At 42.0% G+C, this 27,704-nt stretch overlaps 3 protein-coding genes across 6 annotated transcripts; 2 read left to right on the top strand and 1 right to left on the bottom strand.

The window, feature by feature from the left end:
• Window positions 1-222: 222 nt before the first annotated feature.
• On the top strand, window positions 223-7,566 carry slc33a1 (solute carrier family 33 member 1). Of its 2 annotated transcripts, none has more exons than XM_023961357.2 (9): window positions 223-362; window positions 1,184-1,635; window positions 2,796-2,949; window positions 3,037-3,232; window positions 3,335-3,534; window positions 3,633-3,817; window positions 3,900-4,017; window positions 5,407-5,622; window positions 5,701-7,566. In XM_023961357.2, the coding sequence occupies exons 2-9, from the start codon at window positions 1,226-1,228 to the stop codon at window positions 5,866-5,868; spliced, it is 1,647 nt and encodes a 548-aa protein (XP_023817125.1). In that variant the 5' UTR covers window positions 223-362; window positions 1,184-1,225; the 3' UTR covers window positions 5,869-7,566. The 2 variants fall into 2 exon arrangements, with proteins under 2 accessions (XP_023817125.1, XP_004075933.2); XM_004075885.5 differs by having other exon boundaries at window positions 268-496.
• A 47-nt stretch (window positions 7,567-7,613) lies between these two features.
• On the bottom strand, window positions 7,614-17,982 carry rps6kb1b (ribosomal protein S6 kinase b, polypeptide 1b). Of its 2 annotated transcripts, none has more exons than XM_023961358.2 (15): window positions 17,791-17,982; window positions 16,818-16,861; window positions 16,604-16,739; window positions 15,484-15,552; window positions 14,025-14,172; window positions 13,045-13,102; window positions 12,725-12,825; window positions 12,546-12,636; window positions 12,370-12,460; window positions 11,322-11,429; window positions 10,434-10,496; window positions 10,192-10,269; window positions 9,851-9,958; window positions 8,807-8,919; window positions 7,614-8,691 (listed from the first exon to the last, which is right to left on the bottom strand). In XM_023961358.2, the coding sequence occupies exons 1-15, from the start codon at window positions 17,857-17,859 to the stop codon at window positions 8,457-8,459; spliced, it is 1,512 nt and encodes a 503-aa protein (XP_023817126.1). In that variant the 5' UTR covers window positions 17,860-17,982; the 3' UTR covers window positions 7,614-8,456. The 2 variants fall into 2 exon arrangements, with proteins under 2 accessions (XP_023817126.1, XP_023817127.1); XM_023961359.2 differs by having other exon boundaries at window positions 16,604-16,724; window positions 17,791-17,977.
• Window positions 17,579-25,892, top strand: tubd1 (tubulin, delta 1). 2 transcript variants are annotated; one of them, XM_078929617.1, is made up of 9 exons: window positions 17,579-17,687; window positions 19,829-20,005; window positions 20,080-20,227; window positions 20,325-20,541; window positions 20,625-20,856; window positions 24,781-24,945; window positions 25,019-25,147; window positions 25,223-25,406; window positions 25,537-25,892. In XM_078929617.1, exons 2-9 carry the CDS (start codon window positions 19,855-19,857, stop codon window positions 25,643-25,645), a joined length of 1,335 nt encoding a protein of 444 aa, XP_078785743.1. In that variant the 5' UTR covers window positions 17,579-17,687; window positions 19,829-19,854; the 3' UTR covers window positions 25,646-25,892. The 2 variants fall into 2 exon arrangements, with proteins under 2 accessions (XP_078785743.1, XP_004075934.1); XM_004075886.5 differs by lacking the exon at window positions 17,579-17,687 and having other exon boundaries at window positions 19,748-20,005.
• The last annotated feature ends 1,812 nt before the right edge of the window (window positions 25,893-27,704 follow it).

Genomic DNA, 27,704 nt, shown 5'->3' with positions numbered 1-27,704 from the left:
AAAATAAAGAAAAAAAGAAACCAATATAAATAAAAAATTACGCAAAAATGGAAATCAAAAGTACTTTTACTTAATAAATGTCACAATAATAATTGAAAATGAAAAAACAAGTACAAAGAATCTTTTTACCCAGTTTATTTGTTTCAGTGATTTTAATTAAAGTGTCCCCCCATAACCTCTTTCGTCCCCCCCCCCCCCCCCCCCCCCCCGTCTTCTACGTCTCTCCACTCAAGCGGAACCTTATGGCTTGTCTTTTGACACGTCAGCTGAAGCTACCGGACATATTTACGTGCTGCACCCCGGCACGGTTCCTGACACTTTTTCTGTTGATGTTCGCCGATGCCCTAACTTAAATCTCAACGGTAGTCGACTAACTGTTTTCCTACATTTTTGACAGGTTATGAACAGGTCAATCATTTAGATCTGAGATTGATTTAGGTTGTGATCCATTCGTTTTTGTGTCCCGCTTTTTGATTTGTCATGCCGTCATCGCCAGGTAATGCATGAACTTGAACCAATCTATTTTCCTCCAAAAATTTAAATACGGTATCTTAAAATATATGTTAATCGTCTAAAAAGAAATGTTTATTTGATTTTAAGTTTTTTAAGCAAGTATGTATAATGACTCTGTTTTTATGTAATTTTTTTATTACTTTCTTCACCAAACTTCCGGTAGGCTTTTTTCCCCCCTCATTCATTTTCTTTTTCTTTTTTTCCAGCCGTTTTGTTAGATGTAGGTGAAGTTTATTTGCTTTATCGTGCCTGCTGACAAACCTTGGTGGATCACACCGCACTCTGTGAACTGTAACTCTGATCCTATTTGTTGATTTATTTATTTGTTTTTACTTTATAACCGGAAGTCGTGATACCACTCACTGCTCATGTATTTGCTTATTATTGCTTCAACGATATTATTGTGAAAACATAATTATTCATGGAGGTGATAGATTTACAAGTTTGAATGTATTTAACTGGGGGACTTATGTAAAATGTTTTATTTTAATTACTAGTCACAAATATCCAGAATGTTTAATCAAATGTAACATTTAAATGAAACATTTATTTTTATCATTTTATTAATTTGATCCAGAAACTTGTGAACTTGAGTTGATTTAAGGATTCAGCAGTGACACCTAACCCATAATGTGACATCTTCATCTGACTGTGTGCTGCTTCTCTGTAGATTTGCTGGGGGCACAGCGGGTTTGACGCCCACACCTCCACCATGGAGCCCTTGGATTTAAACAGGCGCAAGAATGGACGGCAGAGGAAGCTGGCAGATCACCCGCCTCTAGAAAACATGACGGACATGAGAGGGGTGATTAGCACCCCTGAGCCAGAGGTGGAGGAGGAGACGGAGGGTCTCATCAGTGGTGCGGACTATGAGGATAGGAGGCATCACATGGCCCCAACCGGGATCCGTGGCGAGCTGGGGAATGTGCTCCTCCTTCTCTTCCTCTATGTGCTACAGGGAATTCCTCTGGGACTGGCTGGCAGCATCCCCTTGATCTTGCAGAGTAAAAATGTCAGCTACAGAGACCAAGCTTTCTTCAGTTTTGTCTTCTGGCCATTTAGCCTGAAGCTTTTCTGGGCACCGCTTGTGGATGCTCTGTACTTCAGCAGGTTTGGTAGAAGGTAGGAAACCCGTCCAAGCAAGAAAGCCGACTGCTTGCCTGATTGTATCTGTGGCTATGTCTGAATTTGCTCACTACTTCCTAACCCAGCGATTTGCAACATTTAGCACTAAAAGAGCAATTGGGGCCAGTTTCTTAGAGATCAAACCCAGTGAGAAACACAAAGTCCTGCCTTACTTTTAAGGGGGGGGGTTATGTTTTTCTGGCCAGTAGGTCATTCATTTATAAAAATGTAGCTTTTAAATATTTACAATAATTGAATTATGGCAGTTTTCTTGTTTCTGTATAACAACATTAACTTTTACGTTTGACTGCAGCACACACACAATCCTTTCAAAATAAAATACATCATGTGTTAAATGGTATCCTCCTGCAGCAGCAGATTTACTTGAACTAAAAAAGCCAAGTATGGCATATTATATCTTTATGACTTTGATGCAATTCTATAAATGCAATTCAATACTTTAAGAACATTGCATCTGAACAGGAACTAGACACTGTTGTGCAGCAGAAGATCAGAAAATGGGATTTAAGCTCACCGGTGTTCCAATCACAGAAGATGACGTGTTAAAAATCTAAAAATAAAGAACAAAACTTATTCAACTAAAATAATCTACCAAAACTACAGACCTATTGTTTTTTTAAATTGTTTGCACTGTTCTTGAAAGCGCCGCGGAGGCATGAAAGAGCTGCATGTCACTGGGGCTTCAGACTCCTGCCCTAACCCCTAAATGACCGTCTTAGTGCCCTGGGTTTAATGCAATTTGGACACATGCTCACTACTTTTTTGTGTAAAACATGACATCAACCCTTTGCCAAAGTAAAAAAACTAATAAATATGAACTTTTTATGAATCTGATGTGTTCTAATGATGAAAACCTGGATGATATAGAAAAACAGAAATGCACATGGACCTTTTCAAATGAAAAATTGTGCATTTAGGTCTATTTTTGCTAATCTAGTGAGAAGTAATGCACTCTGATTTTTTTGTAGAGTCATCTTGGAATTTTCTAGGCCACTGGATTTTCAACAAAAAAATAAAAAAAGGTCCAACTATACATAGTGCCTACCCATGGAGTAGTGACTGAATATCTCCGACTATAATTTGTTTATGCATTTGTATTTTATTGGTTTACAAGTTTCTGTTTTCTGTTTCCACAGAAAGTCGTGGCTGGTGCCTACGCAGTACCTGCTGGGTTTCTTCATGCTTTATCTTTCTTTTACGGTTAATTCACTGCTCCAGAGTGAGAAAGGACCAAACGTGGTTGCTCTCACTGGAGTCTTCTTCATGCTTGCCTTCTTAGCAGCCACACAGGTAGTAATGATGAACGAGCGTATGCAGAACTCTATTCAGAGTGTAGTCCAGCTCTAAAATCCTTGGGGTTCCTCCTCTGTGTTTAAGGATATAGCCGTGGATGGCTGGGCTCTCACCATGTTATCCAGAGAAAACGTGGGCTATGCATCGACGTGCAACTCTGTCGGCCAAACAGCCGGGTATTTTCTCGGGAATGTCCTCTTTCTGGCGTTGGAGTCAGCGGATTTTTGCAACAAATACCTCAGAGTAGAACCCAAAGAGACGGGCATCGTCACCTTGTCAGGTATTTTTTTACACGCCCAAACATGAACGGTTATTTTTGTTTGATTATTTTTTACTATGAATTACATGCTTTCTCCCCCTTGCTGTCATTGTTCTGCTGCAGATTTCTTGTTTTTTTGGGGAGTGGTGTTCATGGTTTCCACCACCTTGGTAGCCATCTTCAAGAGGGAAAACGGACACGGCAAAGGGAAGAGGAGAGTCCCAGAAGAGACGCAGGGGGTCATGGAGACGTACAAGTTATTGTTCACCATTGTGAAGATGCCCACAGTCTTCACCTTTTGCATGCTGCTTCTCACAGCTAAGGTATCCATAGATGTTTAGATCGACACTTGAATGCAGTTATGACATAGAGGAAGAAAACGTTTTCCTCATTTATTTTTTTGCTGTTTTTCTGTGTTTAGATGGGTTTTTCTGCAGCGGATGCAGTCACGGGTCTGAAGCTGGTGGAGGAAGGAGTCCCCAAGGAGCAGCTGGCACTGCTGGCTGTGCCCATGGTGCCTTTGCAGATCCTCCTACCCTTGATCATCAGCAAATACACAGCAGGGCCCCGTCCTTTAGACATTTTCTACAAAGCATATCCTTTTAGGTCAGAGCTTCTGCGGGGACAGAAAACCTCTGCAGGGGGGGCCGTGCAGAAAAAGCTAACGCTCTTTTGTTCTGGCTTGCAGGTTACTCATCGGGCTGGAGTATGCTTTGCTGGTGTGGTGGACCCCGAGTGTTAAACAGGAAGGAGGATTCCCGGTTTATTACTACGCTGTTGTGCTCCTGAGCTATGCGGTGCATCAGGTTTGGTGTTTTTATCATTTGAGGTTCACAGAAATTCTAAATGTTTAAAGAACCACTCCGATGTAAATGGTGTATTTTGTGTTTTTACATTTTCTTGTGGCATTTTGTGTGGCGTAACTCCTCCCTGCTTCACTTTGTTCCGATGCTTCCACCTGCAGACAAATAGATCCATGAACGTCTTTGTTTTCCTGGTCTGAGTGGGAATCTGGATCTAAAGTGTACGGCTGGATAGCTCTAATGTTGCTCACCGTTTTTGTTGCACCTCTAATGTTAGCTTGGGGTTGTGGGGGGCTGTAGGCTAGCGGGGAGAGTGTAAACAAAGGCATGATGGGAAATGAGCCCTCATTTCCCACCCACAACTCGGAGGGGAATTCCTAAGGAACTTGTGCTGCTCTGCAGAAACTACATCCTTGAAAACGACACAGGCCTTTTGATTGTGGCTAAAACCGCATCATCGTAGTTAAAAGACCACTGGGAGCGCTTTTAAAAAAGATCGAAAGATGTTTCAGAGTTTGTCTTAAGGGGTTGTTGGTGTGGAGAGACCCCACCCCCTTTGGCAGTCACCCAAAACTGAGCCCTGTGTTTACTCAAGGTATGCCACAATTCTAGGTTTAAAACCGTTGAACTGAATTGTGGGAAAATTGAATAATTGCATCCCTACTGCAAAACCAGCATGTCTGTTTTAAATTTAAGAAGGATTTACTATTTTATGACATTGAACTAGGCTTAGTATAAGCAACTAAAATGTTTTTCTTTGTTTTTATTTCCTAATCAGCAAATTAAACAAAAAAGACTTTTCTGATTTTTTTTATTTTTATTTTTATTTTGTTGTACCTAATTAAAACAAAACCTGAAAATCGAGGTTTGTATTCACTTGTCGAGGTGAGTTGTTGCATTCCTACTTTCCACTCTCTCCTGCTAGCTTACAGCCCCCCACAACCCCAGCTTAACATTAGAGGTGCAACAAAAACGGTGAGCAGGATTGGAGCTGTCCAGACGTACAGTTTAGATCCAGATTCCAGCTCAGACCAGGAAAACAAAGACGTTCATGGATCCATTTGTCTGCAAGTGGAAGCATCAGAAAGAAGCAGACCCGGGAGCTTGTATTACATTTCCTGTCTCAGCTCATTTTCAAACATAATTTTTCCTCTGCTCCTGATTTACATAAAGAAAATCCTTGGAAATGCAATTTCTCCATTATAAAAAAAATGAGAAAAACATGTTAAAAACATCAAAAACACAATTTTCGTTGAAGTGAGTCTAAGGTGTTGGCCTTAGACTCACAGATGAGCACAGATCAATGGTTTTCAGCTCATCTGTTTCCCCCTGAAGGCTCCACAGCAGCCATCAATCTCTCTGAGACCATTTCTCTGGTGTTTTCCCTTTCAGGTGGTGTTATACAGCATGTATGTAGCCTGCATGGCTTTCCACGCCAAAGTGAGCGACCCCCTGATAGGTGGGACCTACATGACTCTTCTGAACACGGTCACCAACCTAGGAGGAAACTGGCCCTCCACCATGGCGCTGTGGCTGGTGGATCCGTTGACCTCGAAGGAGTGCCGCGGAGCCGCCGCCCAGAGCTGCGGCTCTGCAGCCGAAGCTGAAGTGAGTGGGCGGAGCAAAGCAGCACTGCATCTACTGATGTCGGAAAGTCACCTGGTTTATCTCTGTTCCCCCCTCCAGCTGTGTGTGAAGGAAGGGGGCGCTTGTGTAACAACGCTAGACGGCTACTACGTGGAGTCCCTGGTGTGCGTGGTGATCGGGTTAACCTGGTGGCTCTGGTTAGGGAAGAAGATGAAGCAGCTGCAGGAGCGGAGCCCCGCGGCGTGGAGGTGCCGTGTGAATCAGTGACCACCCAGCACGCCGCCGTTTCACCTCCTCAGAACGGGCCGACAGCTCGACCCGCCGGAAATCCCCCCACCAACAGTCTGACGGAGCCCCTCTGGCTCTGCTTCGGCAGCTGCACTCACCAAACATTTGTCCTGAGATGTCTCACTTGTCTGTGACAAAACGTCCTATTTTATACAAAATTCACTTTTTTTCTATCATTTTTTTTGTTTTTGTTTTGCTGTTTGAAGCAGTCCAACCAAATCAGACTGAATTTCAGAAGAAAAAAAACTTTTATTTGCATGAACAGTAAAATGAAGCTGCACAGATGTGAATTCTCAACGTCTGATCCTTTCTAAATTGCATATAATTATATATGTATAGATGAAGACTTTATATATGTATTTATGAAGATCCTGGCACAATTTAACTCTAATGAAAAGAAAAGCCCTCATCAAAAGTATCTGGTTTTCCAACAACTGACTTTTTATGAATTTAACCTTTTTTTTTTCTGTTAATTGTGCCTTTTTTTACTTTGGGAGAAATGTTGGTCATGAAGTTCTTCTCTAATTCCCCGTTTTTAAGTTCTTTTATTTCAAGTAAGAAACTGTCAGAGCGGCTTTTTCCAGTGGGACCTTTCCTGGTTTTCTGTTGGGCATTCCTCCAGTTATGTTTGGTGTAAAACATGAATCATTGCAGGATTCTGAGCACGACCAGCTCTGGGGGTTTCCACACGTTTCAACCTGCAACATGAGAAAACGTGTTTGTGCTTGAAAGTTGTTCATCTCCCAGACGCCTACGGTCATTGCAACATCATGTGACGTATAGCATATGCCATGGTCAGCAGCAGCTGAATCAGATTAGCTGTTTGTTCCTGAGGTATACAATACAAAAGCTGAAGGTTGATAGGAATTTTGTTTTCTTTTTTCTCTCGTCATTTTTACCTGATACTTCTGTTCTGGAAAACAGATTACATCCAGTGACGGAGATATGCATCAATCCTTTTCTACTCCCAAATTACCTTCACAGCAAAAACAAGAGATTTTGTTTATAGAGCTGGGAATAAATTCATGCCGGTTCGAGATTTTCAAGTATGATTTTGCTAAACTGCAACAGTTGTGACACAGTCAGAATTACAGACTAAAAGGTCAAAACGGTTCAACTATTCTTTGTTTTTAAAAACAATCTTTGTTTCTCTTCTCTTAGACTGAAAATCAGCTTTCTTTATGGGGCTTTCCTGTTTGTTTCTATTATTGTTTGTAGTTATTACTCAGAGCTTTATTTTGTAGAATCATGGCACTGTATTTCCTGAGTTTTGTTTTGCAGGTTTATGAGTAAAACTGTGCACTTTCTGAATGTTAGGCTGGGTTTTTTCTGCAGTGTCTTCAAGTGGCCTACAGGTGGCAGTAAACTGCTGTGATTTCGGCAGGAAATCAATTGTTTTGACCCGGAGAACCCACGGGGTCAAATGTGGTCCTTTTTAGTTACGGTGTGTCTTTTAATTCACTAATTTTTTTTGGGTATTGCTATCCAAAATAGACAAAAGAAAAACTTTAAAAGCCAAGAAAAAAATGTTGTATGGGTTCTCCAGGGTTAAACTTTTAATGCATTTTTATTTTTACAACAAATTCTGTTTGAATTTGCACATATGTTGTTTACCTCTTTATCAATTACAAATGATATCTGAAACTGATTTTTTGTGATTAAAAATATTCCCTCCGAGAGTTTGCTGTTTTTTTGTGTGTTTTAAAAAAACAAAGACGAGATGCTTTTACTTTCCATCTGCGTTTTATTTATAACTTTATGTTTTAAGGAGTTCAAAAACCTCCTCAGGTGAATTCTGCTCCGTAAGGCCGTAAATGTTGCCCCAAGTCTGTTGAAGCCCAAAGCTGCGAATGGAGACCAGATCAACTGGTGCTACCGTCTCAGACTTGAATCCACTGCAGGGGGGTTTGGCGAGGGTCTGAATCCCCGGCGTCTCCTGGATGAAGGCGGGGCTCACAGGAAGCGGCGCTCAGATCTGTTTGTGGGCGACCCTTGTGAAGTGGGTCGTGCTGCTGTGTGGCATCGATGACTAACGGCCCCGGAGATGGCGTGCTGCACGTCAGCCGCTTCACAGCCATGAACTTACGCTGGAAAACGCTCCAACTTTTGATGCATAGCGGCTTATGCATCTACTGATAAGACTTTTTAAAACATGAAGCTGCACTTAAAGCAGAGCCTCTGCTTGTCATCTGCAGTTTTTTCTTTAAACAGTCATTTGAAGCCCATAGAATGTCATTCAGCACCACGGGGCGTTTTGTTACACTTAAAGCCTCGTATTAACTGCACTTGAGGCATCTTTCCTTACGCCAAAGCTGCACAGAACCTTGTGCTCGTAAAGACCTTTGATTCCCCAAATCACACTCGCGATAAAATCCTCGAAAACAAAAGTGCTGAGACTGCGGCGTCATCTGCAGCGCTCAGCTGAAACTGGCCACAGTGGCTTACATCCAGGTTGTGACGTATGTGTAGTGTGGAAGTGCAGGTGGGAGGTTTTACTGTCCCTTATGTCCATAACTTTGAAAATATTACTCATGGGAGGGGAGGGAGAAAAAAAATGGAGTCACGGGTCATAGGTTCATACGAAGATGGTCTGGCCGTTTGGCGGCGACGGGGAAGGCTTGCTGCTTCATGTGGGCAAGGTTGACCCCGCCGGGCTGAAGGATGGGGAGGGGTGCCGAGGCCTCGGAGCTGCTGGTGACGTCCATCTGTTCCGGTGCGGACAGCTCCATGGCGTGCTCCAGAGGAGACTGAAGGACGCTCCGCCCTCCGCCGGGAAGAAGAGGGCTTCGGGTCCAGCCGGGGCTGAGGAGTCAGAAGGTTGTCAGTCAGTGAGCTGGTTGAGCAGCTCAGTGAGCTAAACGCCATCATTATCTGAGATTCTCTTTTGAAAGCAGCTGCTTCGTGTCAGTGAACCGACCTGAGAAGTGTTTTTGGACTGCCCATGATCCGCCGAGGAGAGCGGATCTTTGGTTCAAAGGAAAACCTCTCCTTCATGTTTTCTAAAACCGATGGAGCCACATATGTGAAACCCTGCAAGCAAACAGACCAAAGGAACTGAATCAAATGAATGTTCATGTCATCAAAAGTAGAGACGTCTCCCGAAACTCAGCGCCAACTTGGTACCACTACTGTATAACAGCGTGGATTTCAGGGCGTCGTTTCAGACATGTCAGTCTATTCAATGTTGCTGCACAATTCTAGCCAATCATTTGACCTTTCCATCGATTGTGGGCGGGCTCAAACATGAACGGGTACGGTCGCGAGGGCCTCAGCCAAAATGCCAAAGGGGAAGCGAGCAAAGCTTCCACTGTACTTCCCAGCTAAAGATTCTACCTCAGTGACCTGATGGATAGGATACAATGCTCCAAAAAGACACTGTTGTTGCGGCAATGAGCAGTGAAATATGTCCTTCAGTGTGTTAGAGAGTGGAGAAGCAGCGCTGCAGTACAGACAGTCAGACACGCTTCTAGAATGTTTTTGGACAAAAATTGGCTTTTTTGTTGTTTTTTTAAATTGTTGAATCACTGGTTTGAGCATCGTTTAGGCACCGCAACCATTTCAAAACTAGGCACGGACATCACATTAAATTTAATCGGTACCCCTTCCTAATACATTTGGCACACCTTTAATTTATAACTAATAAATCAGCTAAAGAGCAGTGACTTTGGCAAGTAACCACTAGAGGGCGACAAACAAATGAGTTCTCTTTGGTGGCCCTGGAGTTCAACAAATCACTCAACACAAAAGCATTTTAAAAGTCACAAAGACAATAAAAACAAAAACAAAATAGTACTAAAAAAAACATCATTACATTTTAGAAATCAAAACAAAATCCAAAATGTTAAAAAAATAGAAGAAAATATAAAAGTGAAACCACCACACGGAATTCAGATGCTTCTTGTTTTGCATCATGAGGTAAAATATTAAACATTTAATCTGAAATGATGTTGAAAGATGTTACCAGGAAGGCTTGATTGGCACTCTCACTGAGGGTGGAGTCATCTGGGCTGTCGACCGGCGTTTGGCTGGTGAACTTTGAGTCAAACTGGCTCACGTCATCTGCTGATTGCTGCAAAGTCGGAGAGTGGAAACACAGGTACAGGCGTGCAGAAACATGAGAAGACGGGTCAACTGTCACCACAAGCAGGAGTCCGCCTGAGACAGGAGAAGGAACTTGGTTCCGTTCTCGATCAACAGGGACTTTCCTGCTGTTTATTCACGCTGAAGCCGTCTCAAATTTCCCACGCCCCGCTGAATAGAGTCGTTTTTAACCTCGTGTCTGTGTAACCGCATTCCACTCACCAGCACCGGCTTGAAGGGAGGCTCCACTTTCCGGGCAAGCAAATCCTCCCAGTTGATGTGTCGAAAAAAAGGATGAGCCTGTCGGACAGAACAGCATGAGGAGAAGCCATTTGTTCATCCAGTCAAGGTGGTGTCGCTCTGGATCAGCTTTGGGCCTTTACATTTCCTAACTATGAAGCGAAACGGAGCGCTGTGCGTCTTCAAACTGATTTTCTTATGTTTAACCTGCGGCCCTTTCTCACCTGCACTTCTGTGGCATCTCCAGGCCCCGCCCCCAGTCGTGATGAAGCAGTTCTCTTCAGCAACTGCACAAGCAAAAGGTCAATGTTAGGGAAAAACAACGAAAAAGGGTTTCACACACTTCCAATTGATACAACTGATAGATTTCACAAATATGCAAACTAACTGGTGATAAGTCAGGGTTTTAGAATTGAATATAAATGATGAAGACTGCTAAACCTCATGGATCTTCATCAGTGCTCAGATGAATTCTGGAAAAACGATCCCAAAGATGAGACCATCCTGGATGCTTCCAGTGAGAGAAACCCATCTCACTTCTCTTCTGGCATTTGCTGATAAAGATTCTCCATGTGGAGTTACAGCAGTTTGATATCAGTGTAGTGCGCAACTACAGCCACAAGGTGGCAGCAACATGTCAACTGTTTGACAGCAACATGTCAACTGTTTGACAGCAACATGTCAACTGTTTGACAGCAACATGTCAACTGTTTGACAGCAGCCAGAATCCAAAAAACGGAAAGATGCTAAAGGTGAATGACTAAATGGAGAAGTGTGAAAAATAATAATTAAACACCTTGAAAAGCAACAAACTACATTTACATCCATACTGTTGATTAAATCTGACCAAAAAGGTCAGTTTGACGACTTTTAATCTGAATATTTCATCTGATTGAAACATTCAGCTGCACAACAAAAGTGATCTTCTCTGTGGAATGTGGTAGCAGTCCTCATAAAGCTACTGGGGATTTGGCTGCTTCTGTAAGACGACGGTTGACACAGGTTTAAAAACAAGTCCAGATTGACATTTTTGTTGTCTCTAAAAAAAGTCACAATTCTTTCAAAACAAGGATTTTTGCTGCTGCTTTTGAATGAGAAACAGCTGTAAATACCCGTTTGAGGAGGTCTCGGGCTTCCTGTGTGAGGTAGGGTGGCAGGTTGAGCTTGCACTTCAGGATTTTATCAATGGTCTTTTTTCGGTTCTCTCCTGTGAACGGAGGCTACAAGACAAACACCAAAACAGGCTGTAATCCGCATGCCCCCTCAGTCCCATCTACAGTTTAAAGTACTGATTATACAGTGTTCCCCCGTTCATCACGGGAGTTCTGATAGGTGAAACACGCGAAATAAAGAAATACAGATGTTTTAAGGGTGTAGAAAATCCCTCACTACACACTTTATACACTTTTCTCTCTTGACTAAACTCTCAAAGTTCAAACGTTCATAGAAAAATAATTCTAGTATTATAGAACTAAAATGAAAGATCTGATTACGATCAAAGATTTATAAAGATTTGGCAGACCGGCATGAAAGACATTGATTGACCCGGTCTACAGCCAATCAAGACACAGAAGACAATGTGCTAAAGGGCCGCACGATATGAGGAAACTCCTGATTTGCGATATTAGTGAGCAATATTGCGACGATGCTATAACTTGGAATACATAAACAAATAGCATAACAACTAAATACATCATTTTCATTTCAGTGCAACCGTTTAATTTAAATAAGAGTCAACAGATCTTAAGCTACACTCCAAAGGACCCCTGTCTGTATAGGAGGCGAGCATCCAACATAAAAGGGCTCCATCTGATTGGTCACTGATGTAAAGGGCTCCATCTGATTGGTCACTGATGTAAAGGGCTCCATCCGATTGGTCAAATGCATAAATGGTTAAATGGTTCAATACTTCAAGCTGACATGAGATTGTTTTAACACATTTAAGGTTACCATTTATCGCTATTTCCAACGACTTTTGCGATATGCATATTGCACAGCTTGATATTGCGACAATGATAAATTTGCGATTTCTTGTGCAGGTCTAGTGTTTTATGAAAAGAAAAAAAGAAGAAAAATTGCGCTGAAAGGAGGACCTGCGATATAGCGAGGAAACACTGTATAGCGAAGAAGAAAAACGGCCCTTTGGGCTGTGAAACTGACCGCTCCTGTGAGCATGTCGTACATCAGAGCACCCAGACTCCACCAGTCCACCGCTCGGTTGTGTCCGCTTCTCATCAGGATCTCTGGAGCCCTGCAACCCAACAGATTCTACTTCAATCCTGTCTGAATTTGATCCTGCACATGAAGTAGATTAACAAAGGAATGGAGTCAAGTACATGTACTCGATGGTGCCGCAGAAGGTGTGCGTAACCGTGCCATCGTGAATGGACTCCTTACACAACCCAAAGTCTGTCAACTTGACGTGACCTGAGAGAAATGGAGAAATGCTCAAGTGTTGACATTTTGAAGGGGGAAGCTTCTAAACAGGAAGTTTGGCACGCCTCAGAGGCCTGACCTTGACTGTTGAGCATTATGTTCTCTGGTTTCAAGTCTCTGTAGATGATGCCCTTTTGGTGCAGGTGACCCAGGGCCATTGAAATCTCTGCCAGGTAAAAACTAGAAAAAGAAATAACATTTACATTTAGAATCAACATCAAGGGAACAACATTTGCTGATACGACGGTTTCTCTGGTTGAAGCCGAGAGGCTGGAGAACCGTGCTTTCATGTACACATCTTTGACATTCCACCAACGGCACTTCCATAGACGTTCTGCATGGAGATGCTGAGCCTCCATTGAAAAGCAGTGAATCAGCAGGACAGAACAGACTGCTCACCAGGCCGTGTCCTCCATGAAGATGCCCTCCCTCTCCAGCTGCATGAAGAGCTCTCCTCCTGCACATGTGAACACGTGGAGCTGAGGTCACCTCTGAAGTGCAACATTCGGTTTCACAATTGGACATAATTAAGCTAAATACAAACTGCCTTTTCCTTATTGCCACTATTTAAGCTGAAACAAGTCACACTTTCCGTCATAAAATCCTAATCTATGACATTAAAAATAAAAAATAAAATGTGGGCTTTGAACAAAAATCAGTTCAACGCTTAAAGATTCTGCCTTTTTGTCATTTTTCTAGATTCTAAAACTATTTTTAATTTTCAAACCCAACAATGTTCAGCTTCATGCTTGTAACCCATTCTCTCAGTCTGAGTTTCTTCTTTATCCGCTACCTTTAGGGGGCGCCACAGCCAATCGTCTGCCTCCATCTCATCCTTTCACCTGCATCCTCGTCTCTTACCCTCACGTCCTCCATCACTACATCCATCAACTTCATTTCCTCTGCATCCCTGTCCCAACATCGGCACTGTCCCTCCTCTCGGCATGTCCCAAGTCTTCCATCATGACTCACTGTTATCACATACTGTATTGAACGTGGGCTTTTCCAAAATAGAAAAAGTGCCAAAACTGAAAGTTGATTTGCTCTAATTAAAAAATCTCTCAATGGTAAGAGTGTTAGAATTCCATCCTGCACATGAGGGATGCCCAATATTGAATCCAATATGTCGATATGTTCAAACATATTTCAGTTTTTAGCTTTCATTGATTGATTAAGTAGATTTCAGGCCAAAAAGGGTCAAAATTCTGAGATCCATCCAGATGAAACGCACAGAAATGTTTGTTTGCTGAATCCTGGTGATTAACATTTTTCATTAAATGTTTATTTAAATAGAGGAGCAGAGGTCTGCTTAGGTCTAAACTTAGGAGAACGCTTGTCACTTTCTGGATTGTTGCGTTTGCTTTTACTAATGCACCAACCGCTCAGGTACTCCAAGATGAGGTACAGCTTCCCTCCCGTCTGGAAGGCATAGATGAGGTCGACGATGAAGGGATGCTTCACCTCCTCCAGGATGTTCCTCTCTGCCTTGGTATGGGCTGTGTCCTTTGCGTTGCGTACAATCATCGCCTGAAGACAAGCAGACAGGAGACATCAGGACGACAAAGACTGGCGGCTGAATACAAGCTGGATCCAGCGTCTTGTTTCACTGCTATCCAGATGACCGTGTCTCAAGAAACGTCTTGGGGATCTGAAGTTCTGAATGAGCCTAAACTGTGTAAGGTGATGGTTATTGGTGACCGGGCCCTTTAGATCATTATGTAAAACCCCATGCAACACATTTGTGCTGAAACTGGATTTAGAGCTGAAGTTTGAGACAAGTAGCTTTGTGGTCAAATCTAATTTTTTTAGTTTAAAGCAGCTACTAAATGTGTATTCTTTCTCACAGACAGTTTAGCTTCGTTTCCACTGAACGGTACAGTACGGCATTATGAGCGTTTCCGTTATGAAATGAACCCATTAAAGCGAATCAAACTGCAGCATTTTTGGTTGTAGGTCCATAGAAAAATGGAACGGAACGGATAGGGAGGAGCTACTGTTGACACCCGTTGATCGGCGGAATTTCATTGTGACAAAAGCAAGCGCCAGCCGATGACTCTTTGCGGCCCACAATCTCGTCTCAAGCAACATTAAATGACTTGTTTACGCGAAGCTCCAAAAGCCAAGCAGAAAAAAACAAGAGCTGCTGGATGACCTCCAGTGTTTGTTGGTAATAGCTTAGCTTTTGCTGTAGTCGCACTACCATGACGCAAAGCAGCGCAGTCAGTCTACAATTGGCTGGACCATTCTAAACTGTACCACTCAGTGGAAAAAAGGCTCTTGTTCCTATTTAGCGAGATGACTGCTATTTTTTATGTTGGGGGGGGGGGGGGGGGGGGGGTCACGGCTTCAGCATTTGCTAGACTGCAGTTGGTAAAAAAAAATAGCTGATCCACGTCGTGTGCCCAGAACAAAGAATCGTGTAGACATTTCTCCAGTTTAGCTTTAGTGCACTTGTTCATTTTAAACCCCACTTTTAGATTCTTTCACTTGCTTTCAAATCTTTCCACGGTCACCTGTTTACCTATCTGAGCAGCTTTATGTCCCCTCGTGTTCTGTTAGGTCAGCTGCTTCTAAGATTTAAGATATTCTACAAAATACCATCAATTATTTGAAAACAAATCTGTAAATGTAAGAGTCACACTGTAACAAAGAGATCCCCATTTAGGAAGAAAAGCTCCAGTTTCATTCTGCAGATAAGATAGAAGAACAAAACGGTTTATTTGTACAAAATACAAATAAATGTGGGAGCAAAATAAATTTACCTGACAGCTTATTTTTGGGGTTAAATAAAAAAAATTAAATTATTATTTTTTTTTTTTTAAGAAAGGGGAGAAATACCTTTTTTAAAACTTTCATGGCAAATATTTTGCCAGCTGCAGCTCCGACAACTTTACGAACTTGGAAAACCTGCAGGGTTGTTAAAAAAAAAAAAAAAGGTTAAAAGCTGTTTGAAGCTGATCGAACAGCATGTTTGATGAGTGGAAAACACAAAAACTTAAACTTATCAGGGAAATTGCAAAGTTCACTGTTGGCTGATGACTAGAAAACACTTTTTTTCAACTTAAAACATTGAGGTTTTATTCTGAAAAACAAGAAACTGTGTTTCCTTTAACAAAGTTGAGGAACAAAAGCAAACCATAAAAGCGCTATGTCTAACCTCTTTTTGTCTAGATTTCCGCTCCAGACTGAAACCACAGAGCTGACAAGTGAGCACATGAGGAACACATTACACCCATTTTAAAATCCCTGCATTGGCTTCCTGTGCGATTCAAGGGTTGATTTTAAAGTTCTTTAATTGGGTTATAAATGTTTTTATGTTCCTCAGCCGGCATATCGGACTGATAAAGTTTTGCAATACGAGCCCTCGTTACAGATGAAAAATAAACCTGAAAATAAACTATCGTAACTTTTTCTCAAACAATTAAAAAGGAAACAAAGCTCCGGTGCCCATTAATAACTCCGTAATCCCCAAATCTTAACCCAATTCTGCATGAAGTAATGCTGACTAAGGAAAACTGATTTGATATTTACATGAACTATTACTGAACTTGTCAAATAAAAGCATAGAACATACTTTAAATAAATTTACTTCATCTTCTGCGATTGAATGCGTGGTCTCCCTGGCAACCAGATGCATAACTACCATGTGTTCCTGAAAGTGGAAAAGCTCTTTTTTGCAGCACAGCTGCTTGCAGAACACGCTCCTCAGCTAAGATCCTAATCCGAGAACTATTTACCCCGAATTCCACAAATATTTTAAAACTACAGAAAAAGCCTAAATGCAGACCAACCATTTAACTAATATTAAAGAATAGTTTTTGTTTACTTTAAAAATTAAAGGAGGAAATCAATAAAAAGACAATTTTATTTTTGTAGGAATAGAGCAGTTTCTGGCTTTTTGGGAAAGAAACAGTCAAAATAAGCAGCCGTTGGATGGCGTGATCGGCAGACGTCCTACCTTTCCGTAACCACCCTTCCCCAGAACCCGCAGCAGCTCGAAGCACTCTGGTCTGATGCTCTCTGTTCCTTGGTTGACATTGTCCTCGGAGATTTCGATCTGTTCACAGTCGTCCATGTTGCTGCCGTGACACAAGCTTCAAATATTGCACGTTCGCGGTAAATCGACCTCGTTTGTAAAATATTCAAAATCCTGCCGACGTGCAGATACTTACAACTCAAACCCACTGCACTGCTCCATAAAGTCATGATGCTGACCCTGATTAAAACAAACAAACATTTCAACCATAAAAATCACACTGGTACCTTTCAAAAAAAATTATCAAAAGAAATGCTATAATAACAATGAAGTAGTGTAAATATATTACAGTATTACAAACATGAATCATTGCAGACCACTTATTATATGGAGTGTTGCAACAATATGTAAAGACAGGCACCGCAGAATAAATCATGAGTTATAATAAAATGAGGTCTGTCAATATTTCTTCTTTTTAAGGATGAAAAATAATTAGATGTGGAGTTTAAACTACAATAAATAAAAGGCACTTAAGTTTGGTCACATTTAAATAAAAATATTCAGAAACATAAAATGCATGCATTTTGTTTTTTATGCACAAACCAGCAGATAACGTGTCAAATAAACTGCTGAAGTAATCCAGGAACTGCCCGCATTGAGCAGCTTCTGTTTACTGTAATTACAGCTCTATGCAGCATCATAGCGGTGCTCAGGTGTTTGTCCTGCACTCATTCAACCCGGTGTTGCCCCTTTAAATGTTTCAGTGGGAGCAGAAGTAAAAAGGGCAGCGAGCTCCCAGCTCACGTTGTCAGAGCTGGCCAAGACAAACTGCACGTCTGTCTCCCTGCACCACATTTGCCCAACAAAGCCTGGTTTACTTTGCACAACCCCAGAAACTTGGGTCACGTGAATTTTAAGACAAGGGACAGCAGCACGCGCTCGCGGCAACTGAAAACAAACAGAAATGAGGCACGCGGAAGTCCTGTCGAGTAGGCATGTTAGCCTCCGCGCTGCTGCTCCGAAGCAGCAGAGGATGGATAGCTCCGGCTGCAGGAGCAGGCCTGCGGTGAGTGCAGGCAGGCTACCAAGCTAACAGCTAGCTTAGCTACCGTGTTTCTGCTGTGACAGCTTTTGCAGATATACGTCCAACTGTCTATTTAAAAAAATACCTCCTCGTTTTCATCATCGGAGACGTTTTCCTCTGGTTGGTCCAAATCTATGTCAAACACTCCAGCCATGACATCCAGTTGCTGGGGTTGTTCTAGTCACAAACTCCAAGAACAGCGAGCGGCGCCCACCTCATGGACAAACACACACGGCCGCCATAACCGGCTACTACAACGAGCATGCGCACTGTGCTACTCTGGAAAAGGGGCGGTGACATTTTCCTACTACAGTCAGAAAATGCTTACATTTACTACACTATTTTTTAAATAAAACATTTTTCACGACTGCGCCACCTTAGAAATATCTGATTTCATAGGCCAAGCCCGGTTTGGACCTGTTTAGTTACGGAATTGGAGGCTTTTCAAGGACAACAAAATGCAGTATGTCACTGCAACTGCAGGGGGCACTAACCAGTGCTTCATGTGCCCGTCCAAAGTCCGGATAAATGCAGAAGGTTGGGTCAGTAACATTGACTGTAAACAACAATTGACAGCTCAACCTCTCCCTTCTCGCGTTCCCAAAAAGAAAGTGCCATTGCTTCCTGATACGGGCGCCGCCATGCTATCTATTTTTAATGTGTTCTTGATAATTCTGTTTTTTGTTTTTTTTTTTTGGGGGGGGGGGTATTTTTTCTTTATTGCAAGTTATTCATGTTATAAACTGACCAATCAGATGGCTCAATAAAATCACGTGGTGCCCCCACATCTAACACTCAAATCAAGTGTTTGACATATTCTTCTTATAGCCCGTTTTCAACGGTAAGGGTGTGGACTTCCAACAACCCCTCCCCTGAAACCCACCCACTCCAACCAGCTTGCACACACCTCTTCATCTTTTTCCAATTCTCTCTGATTCTCTGGACTATTGACCTTTAGGTCCTCCACCTTCATCCACTCTGCTCCCTATAACCTCACAATCCCACTTGAATTCCACTCATTTAGACTCAGATAGTTTCTTACTGCAGCTGACCTTCAGTCTTCTCCTTTAGTCATCTCCTTTCCCAAGCAAACTTTCATCTTTTACAATGTGCCTCCATCTGCTCTCTGATCTTATTATAAATTACAATGTCATCTGCCATCATTGTGGTCCACAGATATTCCTGTCTAATCTCACCTGTCGGTCTGTCCATCACCACAGCAAACAAGAAGGACCTCAAAGCTGACCCTTGGTGTTGTCCCACCACCACCTTGAACTCATCTGTCACACCTACAGCACCTTAGAGTTCACAGGGATGTCTGGCACAACTCCAATGTCCTTCTCTGCCATTCCAGAGTTTCTCAAACAAACAGCTCCGCTCTCCATACTTTGTTCTGACCTTCTCTGTTCTTCTCCAGCAGCTTCCTCAAAGCTAATAATGGAGATTGCATCTTTAATTCAAGTTTTGTTCCACATCATGCCTTCCCTGACAGCCTTGGGAATGGTGCATGAGAGCTCTGGGTTGTACTACCATGTGGTTGCAGAAAGGACTTCTGCCATAAAACTGACAGGATGAATTCTCAAAAATGGAAAAAGCATTAGGCCTAAAAATAAAAACGACACGATTGGTTGGGCAAAGAAAAACAACTAAAAGTCAAGCTAGTTTGAATTTTAGTTATTAAAAACACACACACAACTTAATAATATAATCAATTCAGTAAACTATGATGCCCACTGGGTAAACAAGATGTATTGTTTATTTTTAACTTGTGAAAGGTTTTATCTTCATTCTTTAAATTCTGCCTTGTTTCTGAAAACCTTTTTTTTTGGTAAAAGTATGTTTTTTAATTAAGAATGTCAGTGAAATAAATTGGGTATTCAAATTAATGCTCCTTACTCTTTTCACACAGCGCTCCAAGTCCTCCAACCAATACATTTCCACTGCTGTTCCCTATAAAAACGCATTTGTGTAAGAAGGCATATGTCGTCGTTATATTTTGAAAATATTTCGTTCAAAGAAGTCTTATTTTGAAAAAACTTAACAGGAAGCGATTGTTCACAACACTTTGTGGCGGCAGCGCATGCGCTTTTCAAAATCGTAAAGGAAGTATTTGTTTACTGTAGCGCGAGTGCAGCGGCGTTCTGCTGCCATGTCCGTAGTGACCGTCCAGCTCGGTCAGTGTGGGAACCAAGTGGGTCAGGAGCTGTTTGACGTCCTTTGCAGCGATGCGTTGGCAGCACACAGGAAAACGTACAGCACGGCCAGCTGTGAGAGGTTCTTCCATCTAACATCACATGGAGGTAATGATGCCGGCTACAAACCTGCTGGGGGTTTTCTGAGCAGACCCTTTATTTTATTTTATTTTCTACATTAGACTTAGAAGCCAGGGCGGTGCTGATTGATATGGAGCCCAAAGCGATTAACTCCAGCATGACCAAGGCTCTGAAAGGTGGCAGGTGGAGGTATGGAGAAGCTTCCCACTTTAGTCAAAAGCAGGGATCTGGAAACAACTGGGCTAATGGGTAAGGATGGGTCCAGAACTAGAATCAACTACGCTGAGATTGTAGTCCAGAGAAAGGTAAGTGATTATCTAGTTTTGTGTTTCATGCCTCCGTCTAGGTTTTGCGTCCATGGTCCTCGTCACAAAGACGCAGTGGAGGAGCTGGTGAGGCGGGAGGTGGAGCGCTGTGACAGACTGGCAGGTCTCATGACCATGATGAGTGTGGCAGGTGGAACCGGCTCAGGTGTTGGCACCTACATCACTCAGTGTCTCAGAGACATCTACCCAGCATCGTTTATCCTCAACCACCTCACATGGCCGTACGGGACAGGGGAGGTACAAATCTGTATTATGTAGTCGTCATGACGCAGAAATGTGCTTTTTCTGGTGACATTTCTGTCTCCAACTTTTTCTTTCAGGTGATCCTTCAAAATTACAACTCGGTGCTGACGCTGGCTCATCTCTACCAGCTGTCCGACGCCATCGTGGTGCACGAGAACGACACGGTCCACGGGATCTGCAGTCGGCTGCTCAACATCAAACCCATCGCCTTCACTGACATCAACAGAGTTATTGCTCATCAGCTGGGTGGAGTCCTGCAGCCGGCCTTAACCCCTGACTCAAATGGAGTCTACAGCCTGAATCCTCTTGGTGAGTGAGGTGCAAACCGTGGACAAAGTCGTTCCACTGTAATCGTAAGAAAACCCCACAGTGGCTGCTAAATAATTTAAAAGCTTTGATTCCATGCTCCGGGTGAATACTCGATTCTGATTGGCTGCTGGGTGTGCATTAAAACCTGATAACCGCACAGTAAAAAAAGAAGGTCCGGTCACCTAGCTTAAATTTTTCGTATCACATTTTTTAAACAAACCTTTGCTTCATCATTTGGACAAAAACAAGCGGTCAGAGGTGAACTTTCTCTCTGAACTGATGCTTTATTCAACCAATCAGAAAGATCAGCATATATACATCGCCGAATCTTGACTGCAGCGGTGATGCAGCGTCACGCGGACTGTTATCTGTTACGCACATCGCTTTTTGTGAGGAAAGCGATCCAAATCGGAAAAAAAAACAAGAATTAAGGACTAAAAACTGGTTAATATGTATTGCTTTTGTAAGTGACCATAGTATAAGCAGGTTAATGGCCTTCGAAGTCTGCGTTATTACTTTTTAACGCACTTCGCAGAAGCAGGTTCAGGCTTCCACGGCGTGCGTTAAAAGTAATAACGCACACTTCGTCGGCCATTAACCCTTACATAATAAATAAAGATCTACAACTCGTAGGAAAGTCAGACATCACTTTTGAATCATTGCTTAACAGAATCCGCTAAAGCAACTGGATAAAAATGACAAGTCATAAAACTTTTGAGGCAATTTCTGTCTCCGATTTGAATGCAGTCTTCTCCAGACAGCATGGAGACGACTGCTCCATCACAGATGATCAACGTGATTTAGATCAGAGATCATCTAGAACAATGCAATATTTTGTTTGTGGACATTCTAGGATCATTTTTGCTTTTGGATTGGTATTGTTGTAGTGTTCATGAGACCATGCTGTCAGATAGCAGATTGTCCTATCAATGAAAGTTAGTAGTTGGGAGATACAGGGCCTTGCAAAAGTATTCGTCACTCTTGAACTTTTCAACCTTTTGCCACATTCCAGGCTGCAAGCATAAAGATATAAAACTATAATTTGTTGTGAAGAATCTACAACTGGGACACAATCATGAAGTGGAACGAAATTTATTGGACATTTCAAACTTTTTTAACAACTAAAAAACTGAAATATTGGGCGTGTGATTTTATTCAGCCCCCTTAAGTTAATACTTTGTAGTGGCACCTTTCAGTTTTGCACATCGAGAGACTGAAACTTTTGCTCATTCCTCCCCGCAAAACAGCTGGAGCTCAGTGAGGTTGGATGGAGAGCGTTTGTGAACAGCAGTTTTCAGTTCTTTCCACAGATTGTTGATTTGATTCAGGTCTGGACTTTGACTAGGCCATTCTAACACCTGGATGTGTTTGTGAACATTGTAGATTCTGCTTTATGTTTTTGGATCATTGTCTTGTTGGAAGACAAATCTCAGTCCCAGTCTCAGGTCTTTTGCAGACTCCATCAGGTTTTCTTCCAGAATGGTCCTGTATTTGGCTCCATCCATCTTCCCATCAATTCTAAACATCCTCCCTGTTTGCGCTGAAGAAAACCATGATGCTGCCACCACCATGTTTGACAGTGGGGATGGTGTGTTCAGGGAGATGAGCTGTGTTGCTTTTATGCCGAACATAACGTTTTGTATTGTTGCCAAAAAGTTCAGTTTTGGTTTCATCTAGGGCTGCACGATATGAGGAAAACTCGCGATATGCGATATTGGTAATTAATATTGCGATAAAGATATAAATTGCGTTATATAAACAAATAGCAAAAAAAACAAAAACATCATTTCCATTTCACTGCATTTCCAAATGACCCTTGTCGACGTAGGAGGCAAACATCAAACATAAAAGGGCTCATCTGATTGATCAAAAACGTAAACGGGTCCTTCTGATTGGTTAAATGCACAAAGGGATTTATTTCATTTGTTCAATATTTCAAGCTGCCATGAGTTTGTTTTAGCACATTTAAGGTAATCATTTATTGCGATTTTTGCGGTATGCATATTGCACAGCTTGATTTCGCGAGAACGATAAATTTGCGGTATATTGTGCAGGCCTAGTTTCATCTGACCAGAGCAACTTCTTCCACATGTTTGGTGTGTCTCCCAGGTGGCTTGTGGCAAACTTTAAACAACACTTTTTATGAATATCTTTAAGAAAGTGCTTTCTTCTTGCCACTCTTCCAAAAAGGCCAGATTTGTGCAGCATACGACTGCTTGTTGTCCTCTGGACAGACTCTCCCACCTCAGCTGTAGATTTCTGCAGTCCATCCAGAGTGATCATGGGCTTCTTGGCTGCAGGTCTGATCAGTCTTCTTGTTTGAGCTGACAGTTGAAACGGACGGGCGGGTCTTTGTAGATTTGCAGTGGTCTGATACTCCTTCCATTTCAGTATTGTTGCTTGCACAGTGCTAATTGGGATGTTTAAAGCTTGGGAGATCTTTTTCTATCCAAATCCGGCTTTAAACTTCAATCACAACAGAATCTCGGACCTGCCTAGTGTGTTCCTTGTTCTTCGTGATGCTCTCTGCGCTTTAAACAGACCTCTGAGACAATCACAGAGCAGGTGCATTTATACGGAGACTTGATTACATACAGGTGGATTCTATTTATCATCATTAGTCATTTAGGTCAACAGTGGATCATTCAGAGATCCTCACTGAACATCTGGAGAGAGTTTGCTGCACTGAAGGTAAAGGGGCTGAATAGAATTGCACGCCCAATATTTCAGTTTTTTTATTTGTTAAAAATATTTGAAATATCCACTAAATTTCATTCCACTTCATGATTGTGTCCCACTTGTTGTTGATTCTTCACAACAAATTATAGTTTTATATCTTTATGTTTGCAGCCTGAAATGTGGCAAAAGGTGGAAAAGTTCAAGGGGGCCGAATACTTTTGCAAGGCCCTGTATGCTGGTAGGCAGGAGGAGATGGCAAAATGTCCCGATTACACCACTTATGAGTACATGTACTGTATGTTGGTTGTACTTGTCTATTATGCTTATTTGATACCATCTGACACAGAGAACCCTGAAACTGCTCCTCCCGAGTCCAGCTTATAATGAAAGTTTTGGGAAGAAGTAAGAACAGGGAAAACAGCAAAATACATTTACTTAAACTCCCGTCTCGTGAGTTTAAATTTGAGAGCAGCTGTTTAAGATAAGTATTAAAAAATCTGTTGAATGCTGGTTAAATTTGACGACAAGAAATTCTCCAGAAATGACTGAACATCAATTCTAAAACAAAAACTTTCTGACAGTGAAACGAAACACAAAAAAAGTGCTTTTAACTGGTCTGATCAAAGTATTTGTCCTTGAGCAAACATGTAAAAGGTAATATGGATTAATTTGTAATATTTTGTTGTAATACAGAGATACTGTATTACCCACTGTGATTATGCAGTTCTTACCCAAAATCCCAAAATCGGTGTCGTTTTAAAGACGTAGTTTCTCCAGAGCAATAATAGTTCATCAGAAATCCGTAGCGTTGGTACGGAGGAACCCCGCCCCTTCCCGTTGCTCCTGATTCACAACAACTTGAAGAAAGAAATACTCAGAAATACAGTTTGAAGCTGAGTTTTCTTTATAAATGTCCTCCATCGTTAGAAAAAAATGCCACAAGAACTCGTCAACAACACCAAAAACATGATTTCCATCAGAGTAGGTCTTTAAAGCTCTCCTTTAGATGTTTCCTGCAATTTTAGAGCCGTCAGTGACATCAGCCAGGATGATATCCAGTGAATCTCTCACAATTTGATCTTCACGGAAAAAGAAAGAAAAGAAACTGAAACAATTCAAACAATAGTATTAAATTGGAGATGTCTGGAAATTGCATTTAGGTCGTAACAGCACACGATCTTCACAGTTTAGTATTGTAAGACCATTGTTGCTTCTGTCATCTGTGTTTTTTTTATGTTGTTGTAGGAGAGTTGGTGAGCGCTCTCTGTTGTCATCCGGAGTATAAACTGCTTAGTGTGTCCACCATCCCTCAGATGCCCAGCTCCTCCGTTCCCTACAGCTCTTTCAGCTGGACTGGTCTGCTCAAACACCTACGCCAGATGCTCATCTCCAACACCAAGATGGAGGAAGGCAAGTTTGCTCCAAAAGTGATGAGACTTTTCATCAAAGTCAGTTTTGTAAAATCCTGTTGTTTGTTTTTTAGGGATAGATTGGCATGTGCGTCCACCAGCAGCTTCTGGGCGGATCAGGAGTGTCGCTGGAAGCAGCTTCAACACCTCACTGGCTAACCTGCTCATACTGAGAGGAAAGGACGTCTACTGCGCAGAGACAGGTCAGGGACAGGTCATGGTTGATCCACACTACTTTTAAAGAACTGTAGCTAAAAAAAACAAATTCCTTTCTGAAGGAAACTTTGAAGAGGCCACCATCTACACCCCTTGGCTCTCACCAGCAGAAGCTTTCAGTGCATGGAAATCCCCCATTCCCTTTAATAAGTATGAGAAGTCCGCCACGCTGGTCAGTAACAGTCAGGCTCTGCTTGGACCCTTGGAGGACATTGTGAGAAAAGCCTGGAACATGTTTGCCTCCAGGTGAGTCAGCCGCATAAATCTGAAGAAGCGTTTCCAAATGCTGTGATCGTCATGGAAACCAAATGCTCAGAGGCTTCAGATGGTTCTGAAGATACTTTCTTTCTCTTCTTTTTTGTTTTTTGTTTTGCAGGGCTTACATCCATCAGTATGATACGTTTGGGATCTCGGAGGACAACTTCCTTGATAGCTTCACAGCTCTTGAGCAAGTCGTCTCAAGCTACCGTGAACTGAAGAGCTAACAGGGGTGGAATTGAACCCGTATAGCAATGTGGATTTCAGATGACATATTTTTGATGCTGTTTTTAAAATAAACGTTCATAAACTGTTTTTTTTTTTTTTTAAATCCCAAAATGTTATTTTTCTTGATTTGTAATGAAAAACATAACAATTGGGATTTAAAGACCACCTTCTATGAAATTTTTGTTTTGGGTGTTTTTGCATTTTTGTGATGATGGAGGACATTTATAAAATAATTTAAGTTTAAAACTGTGTTTCTGAATATATCTTTATTCATATTGTTGGGAATCAGGAGCAGATGAAAAAATCCAGATTGAAAAACAGCTCATTTATTGTGATGTAAAAATGAATTTGGGTGGGCCACAAGCTCCCTGCTCCGCTCCATTCAGATGCATTCACTTGTAGACTAGATCTTTTTGTTTTTTGTTGTTCGAGCTAGCATTTGGCCTCAAAACTGTACGGCTGGATAGATCCAATATTGCTCGCCCTTTGCCCCATTAATGTTAGTTTGGGGGTGTGAGGGGTATGAGCTAGTGGGACTGCATGTAAACAGAGAGCTCATTAATGGGTGATGGGAAAGGGGGGCGGGGTTGCTCCAAGCCAATGGTCCCGTCCACAACTCTGGTGAATTTCTAATGAACTACTACTTTCTAATGTCCTAGAATATAATTGCAAAAACAAAGAAAAGATTTAGGCTAAAAAGTAGATAAAAACCCTACTTTAAACGCTTTTAAAGTAGATCAAAAAAGGACCAGAGTGGGACTTTAATAAATGGTGGTGCAAATACTACACTACAATCAGTGTTATGAAAGTTACTTGTTGGTTGAATGTAATCCCTTACAGTATCATCGTCTCAGGATTACCATGTGTTAAATGAGCCATAAATGACTCTCAAGGTCTTTTCTTTATAAAACCTGCTAAAGCAGCCCATAATCTACAGGGATTACAGCAGGACAGACAGCTGAAGGCTCTGTGAAAGGACTGCAAGAAACTCCTTTAGAAGTGTTGAGTCTAAACTGGTGTTATTATTTAAAGTTGATGTGAAGGCCTAAAGTGGTTGAAAACAAGCAGAATAAGATTATTAAAGATAAAGATTGGATTCCTTGTGGTCCTGCTGCACAGAGGTGTAGCGGTTAGGACCCCCCCTCTCACGGTAAGAAGGCCCTGGTTCGGATCCCAGCTGGGTTCCTTCTGTGTGAAGTTAGCAGCTTCTCCTTGTGCATGTGTGGGTTTTCTCCAAACACTCCAGCTTCCTCCCACCATCCACAAACATGCCTCAGTGGTGAACTGGTTACTCTAAAATCGTCCCAAAGGTGAGAGTGTGAAAGACTGGCGATTTGTCCTGGATCAAATCAAACTTTATTTCTACACCACTTTTTCCAACTCGTGCTACTTAAATTGCTTTACATAAAAACCAAAGACAAGACATTGAACAAATATTTTGTCTAAAACCCACACAACCCCTCCCCCACCCACCCAGACATACACACATGTATCCCTTGTGCTATCTCAGATGACCCCACCCTTACATTGACGTGTTCTCCCTACCATGACAAAAGTGGATAAAGGTGGAAAAATTTCATGTAATCCATGGACACCAGTGAAGATCACAAATCATTGAAAAAAAAGGTTCAGAGCACTGTCTAGTGGGTCTATATGACCCAACTCCCAACGTTAAAGTGCCTAGGATAGAACAAGGGTTACATATATCTGGATTTGTACTGAAGTGGGGAAATGAAATTTTGGGGACATGCCCACATTAGTGACCCCCCTCTCAAGTTCAAAGAATACAGTACCGCGAAAAACGGAATGAGGTCTCGCCGTTTGTTTTAGATTTTTTGATCACCAAAAGGCCTGAATCAGAGGACCTCAGGGTCTGCGAGGGCTCCTACTTTAAAATCACATCAGATAAATATGAAGGCCAGAGACCATAAAAACATTTATTGACCAATAATAAAATGATGTACCCCACCCTTGCCTGGCAATAGTTGGGATAGGCTCCAGTAGCCACCTGGCATTGAAAGGGATTCCGCAGGTTTGGAAGATGGCTGAATGGAGGAT

The sequence above is a fragment of the Oryzias latipes genome, chromosome 13 (assembly GCF_053564925.1).
Source record: "Oryzias latipes strain Hd-rR chromosome 13, Olatipes_Hd-rR_3.1".
NCBI classification, from domain to species: Eukaryota; Metazoa; Chordata; class Actinopteri; order Beloniformes; family Adrianichthyidae; genus Oryzias; species Oryzias latipes.
This window is presented reverse-complemented; position numbering and strand designations above follow the sequence as displayed.

Bases quoted from the DNA above. Each gene is read 5' to 3' on its own strand.
- rps6kb1b (XM_023961358.2), bottom strand. From the start codon at position 17,859: ATGGCTGGAGTGTTTGACATAGATTTGGACCAACCAGAGGAAAACGTC. The intron at 16,862-17,790 runs GTATTTTTTTAA...TGTTTTAATCAG, and splicing joins CCGATGATGAAAACGAGGAG to GGTCAGCATCATGACTTTAT. The intron at 16,740-16,817 runs GTAAGTATCTGC...CAATATTTGAAG, and splicing joins CAGTGCAGTGGGTTTGAGTT to CTTGTGTCACGGCAGCAACA.
- tubd1 (XM_078929617.1), top strand. From the start codon at position 19,855: ATGTCCGTAGTGACCGTCCAGCTCGGTCAGTGTGGGAACCAAGTGGGT. The intron at 20,857-24,780 runs GTGAGTGAGGTG...ATGTTGTTGTAG, and splicing joins CTACAGCCTGAATCCTCTTG to GAGAGTTGGTGAGCGCTCTC. The intron at 25,407-25,536 runs GTGAGTCAGCCG...TTTGTTTTGCAG, and splicing joins TGGAACATGTTTGCCTCCAG to GGCTTACATCCATCAGTATG.
- slc33a1 (XM_023961357.2), top strand. From the start codon at position 1,226: ATGGAGCCCTTGGATTTAAACAGGCGCAAGAATGGACGGCAGAGGAAG. The intron at 1,636-2,795 runs GTAGGAAACCCG...CTGTTTCCACAG, and splicing joins TTCAGCAGGTTTGGTAGAAG to AAAGTCGTGGCTGGTGCCTA. The intron at 4,018-5,406 runs GTTTGGTGTTTT...TTTCCCTTTCAG, and splicing joins TGAGCTATGCGGTGCATCAG to GTGGTGTTATACAGCATGTA.